This window comes from Synchiropus splendidus, chromosome 8 (genome assembly GCF_027744825.2).
Source record: "Synchiropus splendidus isolate RoL2022-P1 chromosome 8, RoL_Sspl_1.0, whole genome shotgun sequence".
Taxonomy (NCBI): Eukaryota; Metazoa; Chordata; class Actinopteri; order Syngnathiformes; family Callionymidae; genus Synchiropus; species Synchiropus splendidus.
This window is the reverse complement of record NC_071341.1, coordinates 16,364,781-16,379,755: the sequence shown is the minus strand read 5'-3', so window position 1 is coordinate 16,379,755 and position 14,975 is coordinate 16,364,781. Positions and strand designations below refer to the sequence as shown.

The window sequence follows — 14,975 nt, the reverse complement described above, 5'->3', positions numbered from 1 at the left end:
TGTGTGATGTATTCTTCCTTATCTGGTGCATTCTGATGCACTCAGGGTTCTATTCAGTGTTGAGTCAGCCAAAGGTTAAGGTCCTGGTTAAACCCGTCGCTACCAAAGACGAAGTAAGGTTTTCCCAAAATAGCTGCTTTGTGGATTTTTTTCACAGTGGCGTTGTAGGTGGGATGGCCCAGCACCTGAATATATCTCTGCATTCTCCACATTCCAGAGATGTTCTCCGTTATCCACAGAACATCATGGAGGCGGATTTACGACCTTCAAGGTTAACAGCCGCCTCAAGGCCCCGAAGCTTTATTTAAACGGAACAATGTGAGGGGCTGTGGGTTTGATTCCCATCTTTGTGCACGATAGAAATAATTAGAAACACGAAGCACGATGACGACGACATGTCGCAGACAAAAGATTAGCATATCTACAAATCACACACACACACTCGAGCGAAGTGGAGATCAAATGCTGATTCACTTCCTTGTCTTCATGATAGCTTCCTCTTCCAGTTTCCTCTTTCTGCTCGTTTTCTGCTAAATTACTGTTTCTCACAAACTGTGCAAGAAAACGCAGAATAACTCATCAGCATGCCACATTCTTTCACTTGCTTCTGTGTTTGTGTCCAGGTGTGCGTGTATGGGTTTGTTTCTGTGTGCTGGCTAGAGGTTCCTTTTGCGTCTGTGTGGGTTGGATTTTTGTGTGCAGGCCTATTTTCCTGCAAGGGTTTCTATGCGCGTGTCTCTGTGTGTGGCTTTGTGAATGTTGTTTGTAATTGTGCGTTGTTTTTTTTTTTTTTTTTTTTTGGGGGTGTGTTCATTTTCATGACTTGCCACTGAGTCTTCATGTTTTTATTGTGCATTTTCACAGCTCATTCATGGTGTGGCTCCTGCTGTTGGGTGTGATGATCTTGGGTACATTAGGACACGTCTTTATTTCTGATATGAGGACATATGTTGGCTGAATTGCAATAAACATGAATTTTAGGTGTTTAAGTCCAACATTGTCGCCCAAGTCATCTGTGTTGGCAAGCAGTGCTGTTACACACATCGAGGCAGTTGAGCAATAATGTTGCGTTCAACCTGGCTCATTCTTTCCAGGTGTTCCATGACACACCCTGTGAGAGAGTGTGAGTGTGTGAGACGGTGTGCGTCACTTACACACTAAGTAGTGGAGTGGCTGCAGCCATAAATGCGTTTAAAAAAAGGTTGTGTGAAGGGTGTGTGAAGAGCTGGCCAGTGTGGACTTGGAAACACTTCAGCTTGTTCGTGGGTGGATGTGTGTGTACTTGGTTCCAATATGAATCAACAGGACAGTCTCCAGTGCATGATGTGAGTGTCACTCTCTAAGCTTCTGGCGTATATGACAGGGATGAGGCCCTGCCACTCTGAGGTGACCCCTGACTCCAAACCTTGGCTTTGGCTTTTGTTTAAGACTGACTTGCGCTCAGGTCTTTGATAATCACCGGCATCTGATGGGATTCCTTCACTTCCTGGAATGTTTGTGAATCAAACTGGAACTTCCTGTCTCTGTACCAGCATTTCCTGCTGCCATGCTGGCATTGTTTGCCCTTCTCCCCCACTTTTGTCTTAATGTCAGTTTGTTTATGTGAGGTCTACTCACCCTCTACTCCCCCTCCGGCGGGTGAAGGGGGGCAGGGTGAGTCTGGGGGCTGAAGGCCGCTATTATCCGCAGCGCTGAATGGCGTCTTTGTGCCGGTGGTCACGGTGGGCCTGCGGGTCGTGGGGGGCGGGTCCACTCATAATGTTTTTTCAGCAGACGTCGGTGAGACTGACGGTGCTCAGACGTCACCAGTGGCTTTATGGAAATGAATATCAAGTCATTCAATTATCTGTCACAAGGTCATATCGAATCCAAAACATCAGCTCAGCAAGCAGTCATGTGCTGTGCAGAGACTCAGAAAATAAATAAAAATAGATAGTCTTTAAGAGACACGATTCTTTAGGATAAGCTAATTGCTAACGATTAGCATCGTAGTGGAATGTATGTTCTGACGTACTTGGGTTGAATCAAAACCTGGACTGGAACTCTCTCGAGTTCAGTTTTATTCTGAGAACAGCGGGGCGGCATGTTTGTAGTAAACGCCGTGTCAACACTGCTTGTGTTTATGATGCTCCAGAGCAGCTCCCTCTTAGCCCCTCTTACCTCCCCCTCCTCCCCACCAGCACACGCCTCTCAGCCTCGTTCTCTCAAATCAAACAGATTCGGAACAGATTTGTGAAGAATGTTGGCGAACCAGAAGCTGCGATTGATGTGTTTCACCATCTGATGTTTAATTTCACGAATCACAGCGGCCCGTTAACTGGGGTCCTGGTGGGTGTTCTGATGAGAGAGACCCAGTCTGCTTCATGTTTGCGGGAGTTCTAGACCTGATGGGATTTAAACTGGCAGCTTCCCACATGACAAGAGTGTTTGTTCTTCAGCCGTCTCTGAAGTGATACCTCGTGGTGGAGTTTTTGAGTCAATTGTGCAAGTGAAAAAAGTGAAGTTACTATGAATCGGCATTAATTCCAACTGAACCTCAAGCTTGTTAAACATTATGACCACTGTCATTTCTCACTATCGTTTTACCTTTAGCTTTCAAATGGAACCCTGAGATGCAGTGTCATAAAACATGCTGTTACTGCAAAGTTGTGACTAGCAGCATCGCGGCATAAAAGCAAGCCAATCTGCTAATGCAGCCTGATGTAGTTTACGCAAGCAGATGGCCGACACCTTCAATAACTTCAATCTGTGCAGCATTGCGGGCGAGGTTTATTCAAAGTAAATTCTCCTTTCCAAAGCAGCGCATACTTGTCCAATTCACTGCATACTAGTAGCTATATCAAAGTAAAATATTGACAAAAAACTCTAGTGCCCGAAGGGTTGGAATGAATTCAGGATCTAGAATTTAATCATTTTTGTATTGACTCATCCCATGACATGACTCTATGGTTCATAACAGAGTGCCACAAACTGAAACTCGCCCCTGCGGAAACCAGGAGGACTTGAGGCAAATGAACATTTTTAGTTGACAAGTCATGAGGTCGGTTTTCAAATTCTGGTGTAACCAACACAATGGAAAAATTGTCCTGTTTCACCAACAGGAAAGTCTCCCTCTGACTCAAAAGAATTGCCATCTGAAGTTTAATCTCTACATTACTGTCAGCCTTGTGGAAGTAGTATAGTGACAACCCTCTAAACTTGAAGCAATGATTTAAAGATGGCTGCCATGTTTAAGTTCAGATGGCAACCATCTGAGCATTCAGTTACCGTGGCATTGATGAAGGTTTTCGAGGGGATTTTAATGAACCCGGTAAGCTGACATTAATTAATCTGAGGTAGCTAGGCAATCTGGAGCTCTGATTGCCTCCCACTGTTCAACTATTTATTCATTTTCGAGAAGGAACTCTGATTTGCTACCTAGGATACATCAGTGTACAGTGAATGTGGTCATCCTGCTGTGACGGCACTTCCTGACAGGGATACACAAATGGAGATTGATGCTTTTTTTGTGAAGATTTCTCCACGTGAATTCTACCAAATGTGACCTTTGACTCCTCCGCATGACGGCATCACGCTGTCGTCTGGACCATTGTGTTCCTGTATCAGCCCAAGCCGCGTTTCTTCCTCCACTTCCTGTCAGATCAGCGCGACCCCTGATCCACTTCCTGGCCATTGAATTTTTGTATTTTTGGGTTTATTGTGTTAAAAACAGCCGACTCAGCGCTTCTCTTCTCCTCTCTGTGCAGACCTTCACTGCCTGGTGCAACTCCCACCTGAGGAAAGCTGGAACGCAGATTGAAAACATCGAGGAAGACTTCAGGGATGGACTCAAACTCATGCTGCTGCTGGAGGTCATCTCAGGTACTCCATTCTGTCAGTCGGGAGCCGGGTATGAGTCCCGGGATGCATTTCACACTGGGAATACCTGAAATGGAATTGTGAACCGAAATGAAAAGATCATACGCCCCACACATGGTCTCCTTTTCATCAAGAACTCTTCGGGTCAGAACCTCCGTAGTCCTCAGGTCCACTTCTCAACTCCTCTCGTGCTTTTGCTGACCAGAATCAGCATCGATTCTTGGGATGTGTGAAATTAGAAATTGAGTAAGGACCTGATGGGAAACTTCCGCTCAGTACCGTCGGGGGATTGTTTAATCATTCAGACTCCAGAACCCCCTTCAGGTTTCTGTTTGGATATTTTGGGTTCATGTTTCTGTAATTAAAGTTGAGCCCGACACAAACGCCCCAGTTCCTCTCAATCACAGGGAAGTAAAGAGTCTCCCCTCCGCTCACACGACCCCTCCTCCCGGGGTGTGGACCTTCACTCACAGTTTCCAACCTCAGTTTGGATCAGACACAGAGGAAGTGGAGGATCCGCCCTCACGGAGATCCATCACACCTGACACTTTTCCTCCAGTTCTCACGTTCAGCTGCAGCACTGAAGGAAAACTTCCTCCTCAGTCTGATGAGGATTCCTGTTCCTCTGCTGCAGCGCCCTCATTTGTTTTTGTGTGTGTGTCTGTACGCAGGAGAGCGGTTACCCAAACCTGAGAGGGGCAAGATGAGGGTGCACAAGATCAACAATGTCAACAAAGCTCTGGACTTCATCGCCAGCAAGGGTGTCAAGCTGGTGTCCATTGGAGCAGAAGGTGAGAAGAAGCATTCAAAATGCTTTTATCAACAAAAGGAGTGTTTCGATCAAGTCAAAAGTAGAGAAGACCTTGCCCCTCGAGGCGTTGCAGCTCAACCCTTAGTGTTGCAGCTGTGTCATGAGGCGGCAGAGAGCGAGCACTGGTCGTCTGCACTGAACCTCAATGACCTCAGGAGGTTTTGGAGTCGCACTGACCAGCGACATGCTTGTGTTTTATTTAACTTGCCAGCTGCTAGTCAGTATCATCATTGGAAGCGTGTGGAGTGGCTTCGTTGATGTTTGCTGATGATATAGTGATTGACTGTTAGTGTGAGGTGGAGGTGGAGGGACTTGACCTGGTCATGTGTTGTGCACAGAAATTGTGGATGGAAATTCCAAGATGACCCTGGGAATGATCTGGACCATCATCCTCCGCTTCGCCATCCAGGACATCTCGGTTGAAGGTACGACTCCTCTCACTCATGGCTGCGGGAAGTTCTGGTTTGTGGTCAATCACCATGACAACATGGAAATGCAAGATGGCCACTGTATGCTGCCAGAAGAACTTACCATTGCTTCAAAGAAAAATACTGTGCCCTGGTTGGGCAGAACGACTGCGTTGAGAACAAATGAAAACTTTTCTCTGACCTGTTGACCTGTGGTCTCTCCACAGAGACCTCTGCCAAGGAGGGTCTCCTGCTGTGGTGCCAGAGGAAGACCGCCCCCTACAAGAATGTGAATGTGCAGAACTTCCACATCAGGTAACATGTCTCTCCCGGGAGGTCAAGTTTGCCCTGGACTAAACACAGATGGTTTGACTGCTCTGTGGAAATGACCTTGTGGGCTGTCCTGGTCCTCAGACTCAACAAAGCTGTTCCCCAGTCGTTTGAATAAGATGGTTTTCCATTTATTCTCTCGGTGGGATGGACAACTGAGATTGATCCCTCCACCTACACAACAAAGTTGGTCATTATGTTACGGTGCAAACCAACAGTCAAACAAGTGCTCCTGGCGTCCACGTTTCTATCCTGCAGTAACAGTTACGCACCTGATGAGGGTGGCAGAGAGCCGGTGCTGGTCTGTCATAATGGCAGCTTCCTCCCGCAATGTCGCCCCCGTCTGGTCGATCTAATGTACTTCACTTGATGGCTGGAGGTGGTTTTTAATTTATGTTGGTCTACAGCTGTGTGGGAAGGATAATTGTGGAGAATATTGTATATATATATATATATATATATATTTTTTTTTTTTTTTTAACCTAAAACTGAAGTGGCTTGGTGGGAAGGAGGGACATAAAAGCCTATTAAGAACAACAAAGTGAACGCTTAACCCATGTGTGTCACCTGCAGCTGGAAAGACGGTCTCGCCTTCAACGCTCTGATCCACAGACATAGACCCGAACTCATTGACTACGACAAGCTCAGAAAGGTATGCACAAGCACATTTGTTTCACTATTTTTGTGCGGACCTCTTGTTGCCATAATGGTTTCCCCAGCCTCTCACCGTTTACCGTAAACCGCCTTAAACACACACCTTGACCAGGACTCTGATCCAAAGTTTAACCTAATCATAATAAACTACTTTTACTGAGGTTTTAACCCTCTAAACCTTGTGAGGACGTGCCTAAATGTCCTTACAAGAACGTGGCTTGTCAAGACTTGCCCATACATGCACAAACACACACGTTTTTCACACCACTTTGTGAGGACCGCTCATTGCCGTGACCCTTACCCCAGCCTCTCACCTTACACTTCCAAAACATCCGAAACAAATTGATCAACTTAATCATGACTCTTATCCAAATTGTAACTAATTATAATGACCCTTTTATTTCAAAGCCCTCAACCTGACATTGTAGTGTAACCTTTTGGAGTCCGGCAAAAGGGCCCCACAAGTTCCCAAGAACCTCACAAAGAGGTGTTTTCCCCAAAATTGGACCTCACTGGGATAGATATGCTTAAACATGCACACTTGTGACACTGAGAGCTGAGCTTCACTGCTGCTGCTGTTGTTGTTCAGGACGATCCAGTGACCAACCTAAACAATGCCTTCGAGGTGGCGGAGAAATATCTGGACATCCCCAAAATGTTGGACGCAGAAGGTAAGAAGGTTCTGCTGAGTCAGCACAGTGTCACCTTGATTTGTCTTCAACTTAGACTCTCGAGCTTACGATCATCACAGCAGTACATCATCTATATTTGCACTCGGCGCACCAGAAACACTTCAGCAGGACTAGTTTGTTTTTATTTTGCTCCTCTGCTACAGCTGCGCTAGAACCACTTTGTTGTCTACACTATCGCTTGTACGATAACTTCAAAAACAGAAATCACTTTGGTGCTCCACATTGCAACAAACATTTAATCTGCGTGTTTCGCTAAGCACTTCAGTAGCATCACTGCCTTAGCTACATTAGCCGTAGTCATGCTAGCACTTTTGTGACTTAGCACTTAAGGTTCTTACATAACCTCTTGAGCTAGCTGAGCTAAATGTAAATATGACTTACATCAGCACTCCATCTTGAACTGGATTACAGGCTCGTTTGTTCTGTCGTTGTGATGTTTGTGTTAACCGGGTTTCCTCCACAGCGACCACTTTCTTCAACTGTTTTTTTTTCCGTCGGCCTGTTTGTCGTCCCTCCACCTGTGATGTTGGGAACGTGATTAATAACTCCCCTCATGTTTGAGTCTCACCTGCGATGATGACTGTCTTTGCACCTGTTTGTGTCTCCCCTGCTGTGATGTCATCACCCGCCCGTAACCGCCTCTCCCCCCTCAGACATTGTCAACACGGCTCGTCCAGACGAGAAAGCCATTATGACTTATGTGTCCAGTTTCTACCATGCATTCTCTGGAGCGCAGAAGGTACCCTGACCTCTGACCCCTCATACTAACCAGCGCAGCTTCCTGTCCAGCATGGCCGCTCTCCGAACCAGACCACCAGATTATACCGCGCTAACACAGGCGAGGTCAAACCTGCAGCAGAGACCAAACGAAATCTCTCAGCTGCGCCTTGATCTCGACTGTGTTCTCCATTCTGGTGGTCCTGCTCTCTTCTGAAGCCCCTCCCACTCCTCTCAGATGGGCACGGTCTGTCTCAGGTCGGCGCTGGAAGTTGTTGACCCCTCCTTCCCCTCTATGGTGCTTTGCCTTTGCTGTGGTGGTCTCCTGCTTCACGCTCTCTCTCTCTCTCTGTTTTCTTCTCTGTCCTGCGGGGGGCGATGTGTAGACATCGTGGGTACGCTGCGGCCGGACGAGAAGGCCATAATGACGTACGTTTCCTGCTTCTATCACGCCTTCTCTGGCGCGCAGAAGGTGAGCAGACGCTTCACAAACACGCTAGCTTCAGCTCTCAACCAACCTTCCAGACCTGTGTTTATTCAATTCAACTCCCGCTTAATTAAAATAATACTTATGAGTTTTTGTTCTGAGGTCATTATTGCCAGGCCAATCTTTTTTTTACCCTTAATGATCAACTGGTTTGTGCCAGATTTTTTCGACTGCTTCCCTGGTGGCCATCGTTTTTTCCTCTTCACAAACGTCACAAGTTTTTTGTGCTATCATTTTATAACATTTTTTTAACCCAATGAATTTGTTCAGATATTTATTAAAAATTCTTTTTTTAAAAATTTATTATGATGATTATTGTTAAATTTGCCTACTGTGGGACTACTGAAGATCATCTAATATTAAGATAAGATTATTATTATTATTTTTTTTTTTTTTTTTAGGCTCTTGGTTCTCCTCAATTTCTGTGCTTAAAAAATCATTTTGACCATGATGACAAATTTAAACGTTATGTTCACATTTTATTTTTCCTATTTCTTAAACATTTATTCCTAACAATATAGTAATGAGTGATTTAAAAAAAAAAAAGAAACTGAAAGAGAGAAGAACGCTAAAGATCAGACGCCCATCTGCTTTGTGTCACCATATCCACAGGTCTGGAACGGGATTTGGACTCTCAACCTCTGCCTGAACTTCAAGCTGTTATTTAACTTTATTTGTTTCATAAAATGTTGCTTAAATCTGCTGAACTTTTATCTCAGTTGATTTCTGTTAACAAGTAAAATGGCGGCTTGGTAGGAAATCTTTTTATTTGTGGACTTAAACTGCGTTTCCCATAATCCCCAACAGTGTTGTCATGTTAAATATGTTTAATTCATTTCTTATTGCTCCTAATTTCAATTTCCTTTTTAAATTTTTGTGCCATTTTTAAGGCGGTAAGAATTAATGTATTGGAATTCATTTTTTTCCTCTGAAATATTTTAAATAAAATATCTAAATATAAATACATGTTCAATGTATTATCCACAACGATCCAATAGTCTTCAATCATGTTCCAAAAATACAATACTGACTTCATCTTTTTGAGGAAATATTTGGGGCTTTTGGGGAAACAGCTGGGGTCTACTTTCACGTTTCAACTCTAAATGACTCCACAACAGTATTGACGCTGAACCATGAGATTGTGTTACTGTAGCTGAAGGTTAGAGATGTTTCATCTGGTCGTGTCTCTCTTGTATTCCAGCGAGTCGCCTCCAGGTCCTGGATCAGTTTACGCGACTTAATCAGTGAAGTTTGAGACGCATGAAGTTTGAAAGCTCACGAGTGATTCTGACACATCAGACTAACCAGCGGCAGCATGAGACGTCATAGCATCCGAGCACTCTGAGCAGTCGTGTGACTTGTTTGTGTGCCAAACCACTGCCTGAGTGTGCCGTGAGCTCGCACCGACACGAGTCGCATAATCGCTCTGTCTGGACCTCCAGTTGAGGACCCCAAAATTGCTCACAACATGCACACACAGATATTAACACGTCAAAAACCCAATAATTATGTGCACAAACACACATGAAAACTGGGCCAAATATAGTCACAGTAAGTCTGTCACTCACACAAACACATAGTAATTATTATAAAAATAATTTGCAAGAACTTGCACAGGAAAACACACATGTAAACATGCAATCACATTCACTCAGACCTACAAGCAACATGTACGTGATAATACGCCAATGTTTCATGCTAGTCACACGCACATCAACACACAAATGCATGTGCAGATGTGGTGTGTGCGCACTTACAGATGCATACTGCAGTGGCTTGTGTGTTCACTTGCACTGAAGTCCAAAGTTTGGGGTGGAGGTCCTGAACTTGAGGCCAGACTGGAGAGCATCAGGGTGAAGATGGTAGCGCAGGGACCAATGAGCCGATGTGTCAACACTTATCCTCGATGTCTCGCTCATCTCTCATCATCTCTCCTGCGTCCATCAGGCTGAAACTGCCGCCAACCGGATTTGTAAAGTCCTGGCTGTGAACCAGGAGAACGAGCACCTGATGGAGGACTACGAGAAACTGGCCAGTGATGTGAGTCCGCTAGCTCTTCTGTTGAGGGGCGTGATGGTCCAAAACAAGCTGAGCGTGTCGCCTTGATTTGTGTATGTAGCTGCTGGAGTGGATCCGCCGCACCATCCCCTGGCTGGAGAACAAAACTCCAGAGAAGACCATGGCTCTGATGCAGGAGAAGCTGGAGGAGTTCAGAGACTACCGCCGCTGCCACAAGCCGCCCAAGGTCTGGAGTTCAACCGTCGGCCTGCTCTGAATAGTGTGTCTTCCATCATGACCTGTGTGTGTGTGTGTGTGTGTGTGTGTGTGTGCGCACGCTCAGGTCCAGGAGAAGTGTCAGCTGGAGATCAACTTCAACACCCTGCAGACCAAACTGAGACTCAGCAACAGACCGGCCTTCATGCCGTCTGAGGGACGGATGGTGTCTGTACGTATACTCTCAAATTCACCTTGCCGTCGCTGGCGTCGTCTAACAACGGTCCACTGTGTTAGGACATCAACGGAGCGTGGTACACTCTGGAGGGTGCCGAGAAAGGCTACGAGGAGTGGCTCCTCAACGAGATCCGTCGCCTGGAGAGACTGGATCACCTGGCTGAGAAGTTCCGCCAAAAAGCCGCCATCCACGAGTCCTGGACAAACGGTGAGACTTGATGTTCTGTATGTGGTCGCATGCTGTGTGTCTTGCATTCTTCATTTAACAACTGGTGGGTAGGAGCTAACGTGTGGCTAAGTAGCGTTGATGTGCTAATGGCTACAGAAACGCTGTGACAGGAGAACTCTGGCAGGTTTTCAAAACCACATGACTTCTTGCAGGTAAAGAGGCCTTGCTGACCGAAGATTTCATGACCGCCTCGCTGTCCGAGATCAAGGCGTTGCTACGGAAACACGAGGCCTTTGAGAGTGACCTGGCTGCTCACCAGGACAGAGTGGAGCAGATCGCTGCCATCGCTCAGGAACTCAAGTAAGAAGCTGCAGCAAAGCGCCACACAATGAATCATTGCATGACTATGAGTCACTTGCACAACTACATGTCATTCCCAGTAAGTCACGGGCACAACTACGAGTCACCTCACATAGTCACAAGTCACTCACACAAGTCAGAGTCACATGCACGACTAGGAGTCACTAGCTGCCAGTGTCACTGATGCAAATCAGGTAACAAGTCATGGAGCCAATCACGAAACCTAATTCTTACTTCTCATATGCTAACCCACTCTAAGTCGTGAGTGACTCACTACGAACACAACACTCAAGTCAATAGAGATCTGTGTGTGTTCCAGTGAGCTGGAATATTTCGACTCTCCCACCGTTAACGCGCGCTGTCAGAAGATCTGTGACCTGTGGGACGTCCTGGGGTCACTCACCCAGAGCCGCAGGGAGTCACTGGAGGTACGAGTGTCACTAAGAGCGAATTGATCCCTGGTGCGTTTGTACGCCGACCGTGTGTGTTTGCCTGATCGCAGAGGACAGAGAGGCTGCTGGAGTCGATAGATCTGCTCTACCTGGAGTACGCCAAGAGGGCGGCGCCCTTCAACAACTGGATGGAGGGAGCGATGGAAGACCTGCAGGACATGTTCATCGTCCACAACATCGAGGAGATCCAGGTGAGGAACGTGACGGGAGGTAGAAGCTGATGAGGTATCCAGAGTCACTCACCTTCTCGCCGTCTCCAGCACCTGATCTCAGCTCACGAGCAGTTCAAGTCCACGCTGGCGGACGCTGACAGGGAACGGGGCGCCATCGAGGGCATCCAGAGCGAGGCCCGGAAAATTGCAGAGAACAACGGCATCCAGCTGACCCAGACCAACCCGTACACCACCATCACGCAGCAGAGCATCGACACCAAGTGGAACAAAGTGAGAAAGTCTCCACCATCTGGGCCCTCGGACCTGAGGCTGAGACCGTGTGTGTTGTGGTGTGCAGGTGCAGGAGCTGGTGCCACAACGTGACAAGGCCCTGCAGGCAGAGCTCAGCAAGCAGATGTCCAACGACCACCTCAGACGGCAGTTTGCCACTGAGGCCAATGTTGTGGGCCCCTGGATCCAAAACAAGATGGGGGTAAGAACCTCTCGGTGGACGCCATGACCAGGCTCTCGTCAAGAGAGGACGTGATGTGGAGCTTGTGTGTGTGTCTGGTCAGGAAATCGGGCGGATATCCATCGAGATGAACGGAACTCTGGAGGACCAGCTGGCCCACCTGAGACAGTACGAGCAGAGCATCATCGACTACAAGCCCAGAATCGAAAAGCTGGAGGTCGACCACCAGCTCATCCAAGAGGCCCTGATATTCGACAACGTCTACACCTCCTTCACCATGGAGGTACACACTCTCATTTTGGCTTCCTCTCTCTTGATTCTCCACGATGTCCCACTCTTCTCTCATCCTCTCACTCTCTTCACCCTTGCATCTCTTGATTCCTTTCCTGCTCTTCATCTTTGCTTCCATCTCAACTGCTCCTCTTCTTTCATCACGGATGTCTTGCTCTCCCCCGTTGATCCACCCCTCATCTTCTTGTCTCTTGCTCTCCCCCTCTCCAGCACATCCGTGTGGGCTGGGAGCAGCTGCTCACCACCATCGCTAGAACCATCAACGAGATCGAGAACCAGATTCTGACCCGCGACGCCAAAGGAATCAGTCAGGAGCAGCTCCACGAGTACCGCACGTCCTTCAACCACTTCGACAAGGTCAGGGCATCAATGGGGTCACATGACCGGGCCGCTTTAATACCTGAGGCCACATGGTGAAAACTGCACATTAGAATTGATTGATTTCTTTTTTAATTTTTATTTTGACCAATTATTTAGGACAGAGACTAGAAATGATTTATCCTTTAAAATGATGAAGTCATCGCAGTGGATGTGCAATCATTACGTCACGTTTATTATTAACATTAATGTCTTAAAATAATCAATGTATTCCTCTTTCTATATTTTAAAAACTTCTTAGTTATTTTTTATTACCATTTCTGCCTTATGATGCGTGAATTTGGATACATTCATTTTTTTTGTCATTCTAAGTTCTTGTTTTTTGACATTGTTACAATGAATATATGTAAATTAGTCCATTTATTTGTATTGTTTTTATACAGCTCCCTCATCTTCAATTATATTTTCTGGCAAATATGACAGCAGCCTCACAGCAATTTAGAGACTGGTTAAAAATCATTGTAGACTTTACTTTTTTTGCAAATAAATTATAAACGTGGAACAGAGTTGGCCAGGAGGAAAAATATAATTTATACCTTTTATATTTATATACATTTTATATTTAAATTATATATAGAGACATATATATATATATATATATATATATATATATATATATATAGATTCATGTTTTTTTTGTTTTGTTTGAGTGTTTCATTGAAACCTGCTCTTTGTTTTTTAATGAATGATTGAGAGGGAGTGATAGCAGGGCAGTACGAGTCTGATGGTGTTTAGTGTTGCCCTCTAGTCACTCATGTCAGATCTGCAACAAGTCACGAGATGCCTACATTTGTTTGGCTGCATCAGGTGTCCACCATGTGTTTATGGTTCTCCTCTGACATCATCCTCCATCACATAATTCATTGAGTCAAACTCGAGGCCTGAGGGCCAAATCCCGGCCACCCAGTCCTCTTCCAGTGCATGTTTTTGACCCAGTACCCCATCAAGTACTGAGATCCTAGTTTACAGTTTATCTGGAACCCTCCAAACATAATGACCATCTAGTGTGGTGTTGATTGTCAAAGAAATACTCTCTCTCAGAAACATTCCAGTGGAAGTTCAAATATCATTATTCATCAGACAAGACCAGTCTATTTTTTGTTTTGGACCCCTCAACGGTCACATGGTCTCAGTGTTCCACCACCCATGACTGAAGTCGTGCACTCACCCATCATCACATGTGTGTTGATGTTGTCCTTGTCTGCCATCTGTGTGTCCCTCCTGCATGCCGGTGACCCCCTCATCCTCACCACGTCTCTCGGGTGTTTTGGCGTCCCTCAGGATCACAGCGGTGCCCTGCAGGCTGAGGAGTTCAAGGCCTGTTTGATCAGTCTGGGCTACGATGTGGAGAACGACAAGCAGGTAGGATCTCTGGGACCCAGCGGAGGGAACGCTCTCTATGTTTGTCTATGTGTGAGAGACCCTGGAGCAGGAGAGCTTGACCTTACAGACTGCTCCACCACCTCCTCCTCCTCCTCTTCTTCGAGTCGACTCTTCTGGTGGCATCACCTCTGTAGCTAGCCCGAACAGTTTCTTGACTTGTGACTCCACCATGCTTCACAAAACTCTTGACAGGCTCTGCGCCGCTCTCCCAGAACATAATCTATTGACTCTGCATCTCTGACTGGACGAGACTTTGAAAATCTTATCTCACTTCTCCTTCTCTGATTCAACACACACTGAGGATCTGGCACTCCTGCTCTGTGGTGCCCACCTCCCCTCTGAGGGGGCAGAGATGGGGGTGTCACTCATTCGTTGGGAGGTAGCTGTCTTGTCTGTCCAACAGGGGTCGCTGTCGCTTCAGCTCCACAAGCTTCCTCTCACTCCAGAACATGTTTTGATTTCAGTGTCGCTACGTCCTGTAACTGTTGTGCTTTTTTTTTTCTTTTGTTTCCTCTCCCTGTCACCCGTCTCACCCCCTGTGTCTTCCCCTTTTCACCTCACTCATCCCATCTGCCCTCTTCTACTGTCCTACCTCTTCTTCTATCTCCCCTCTTTTTCATTTGTCTTCTCTCCCTCCTCTCCTCCTCCTTTTCTGCACACCTTCCTCCATCCTTCCTCATCGGATCTTCTCCCTCGCACTACCCTGCACTTGTCACCCTCTTCGTTATCACCTCATTCTTTCTTTTTATCGTGTGCCCACTGACCTGTTCCGCCCGTCTCATTTCTCCCTCCCCTCCTCCGAATCCTGCACCTTGCTGCTCGCTGTGGCCCCACAGAAGCGTTCGGGACAGATGGTGTCAGATGATTTCCGGGCTCTGCTCATTTCTACAGGAAACAGTCTGGTACTGCTG

General features: G+C 46.4%; 1 protein-coding gene and 1 non-coding gene across 7 annotated transcripts in view; both read left to right on the top strand.

The window, feature by feature from the left end:
- Positions 1-14,975, top strand: part of LOC128764051 (alpha-actinin-4-like) — a 42,190-nt gene that overhangs the window by 25,253 nt on the left and 1,962 nt on the right. The window contains exons 2-21 of one of the 6 annotated variants that reach the window (XM_053873447.1): positions 3,747-3,861; positions 4,530-4,649; positions 5,008-5,094; positions 5,304-5,391; positions 5,980-6,058; positions 6,650-6,731; positions 7,856-7,941; positions 9,904-9,996; positions 10,076-10,201; positions 10,298-10,402; positions 10,468-10,615; positions 10,789-10,936; positions 11,256-11,364; positions 11,439-11,579; positions 11,649-11,831; positions 11,899-12,033; positions 12,116-12,295; positions 12,514-12,660; positions 13,963-14,043; positions 14,901-14,966. In XM_053873447.1, coding sequence (XP_053729422.1) covers positions 3,747-3,861; positions 4,530-4,649; positions 5,008-5,094; positions 5,304-5,391; positions 5,980-6,058; positions 6,650-6,731; positions 7,856-7,941; positions 9,904-9,996; positions 10,076-10,201; positions 10,298-10,402; positions 10,468-10,615; positions 10,789-10,936; positions 11,256-11,364; positions 11,439-11,579; positions 11,649-11,831; positions 11,899-12,033; positions 12,116-12,295; positions 12,514-12,660; positions 13,963-14,043; positions 14,901-14,966 — 2,319 coding nt within the window. Of the gene's footprint in view, positions 1-3,746; positions 3,862-4,529; positions 4,650-5,007; positions 5,095-5,303; positions 5,392-5,979; positions 6,059-6,649; positions 6,732-7,405; positions 7,492-7,855; positions 7,942-9,903; positions 9,997-10,075; positions 10,202-10,297; positions 10,403-10,467; positions 10,616-10,788; positions 10,937-11,255; positions 11,365-11,438; positions 11,580-11,648; positions 11,832-11,898; positions 12,034-12,115; positions 12,296-12,513; positions 12,661-13,962; positions 14,044-14,900; positions 14,967-14,975 lie in introns of all 6 variants that reach the window. The other 5 variants (XM_053873446.1, XM_053873451.1, XM_053873450.1 and 2 more) reach the window with 5 other exon arrangements.
- LOC128764394 (small nucleolar RNA SNORA17) lies at positions 4,721-4,793 on the top strand. Its single transcript, XR_008415760.1, has one exon. It is a non-coding gene; the product is annotated as a small nucleolar RNA SNORA17 (small nucleolar RNA).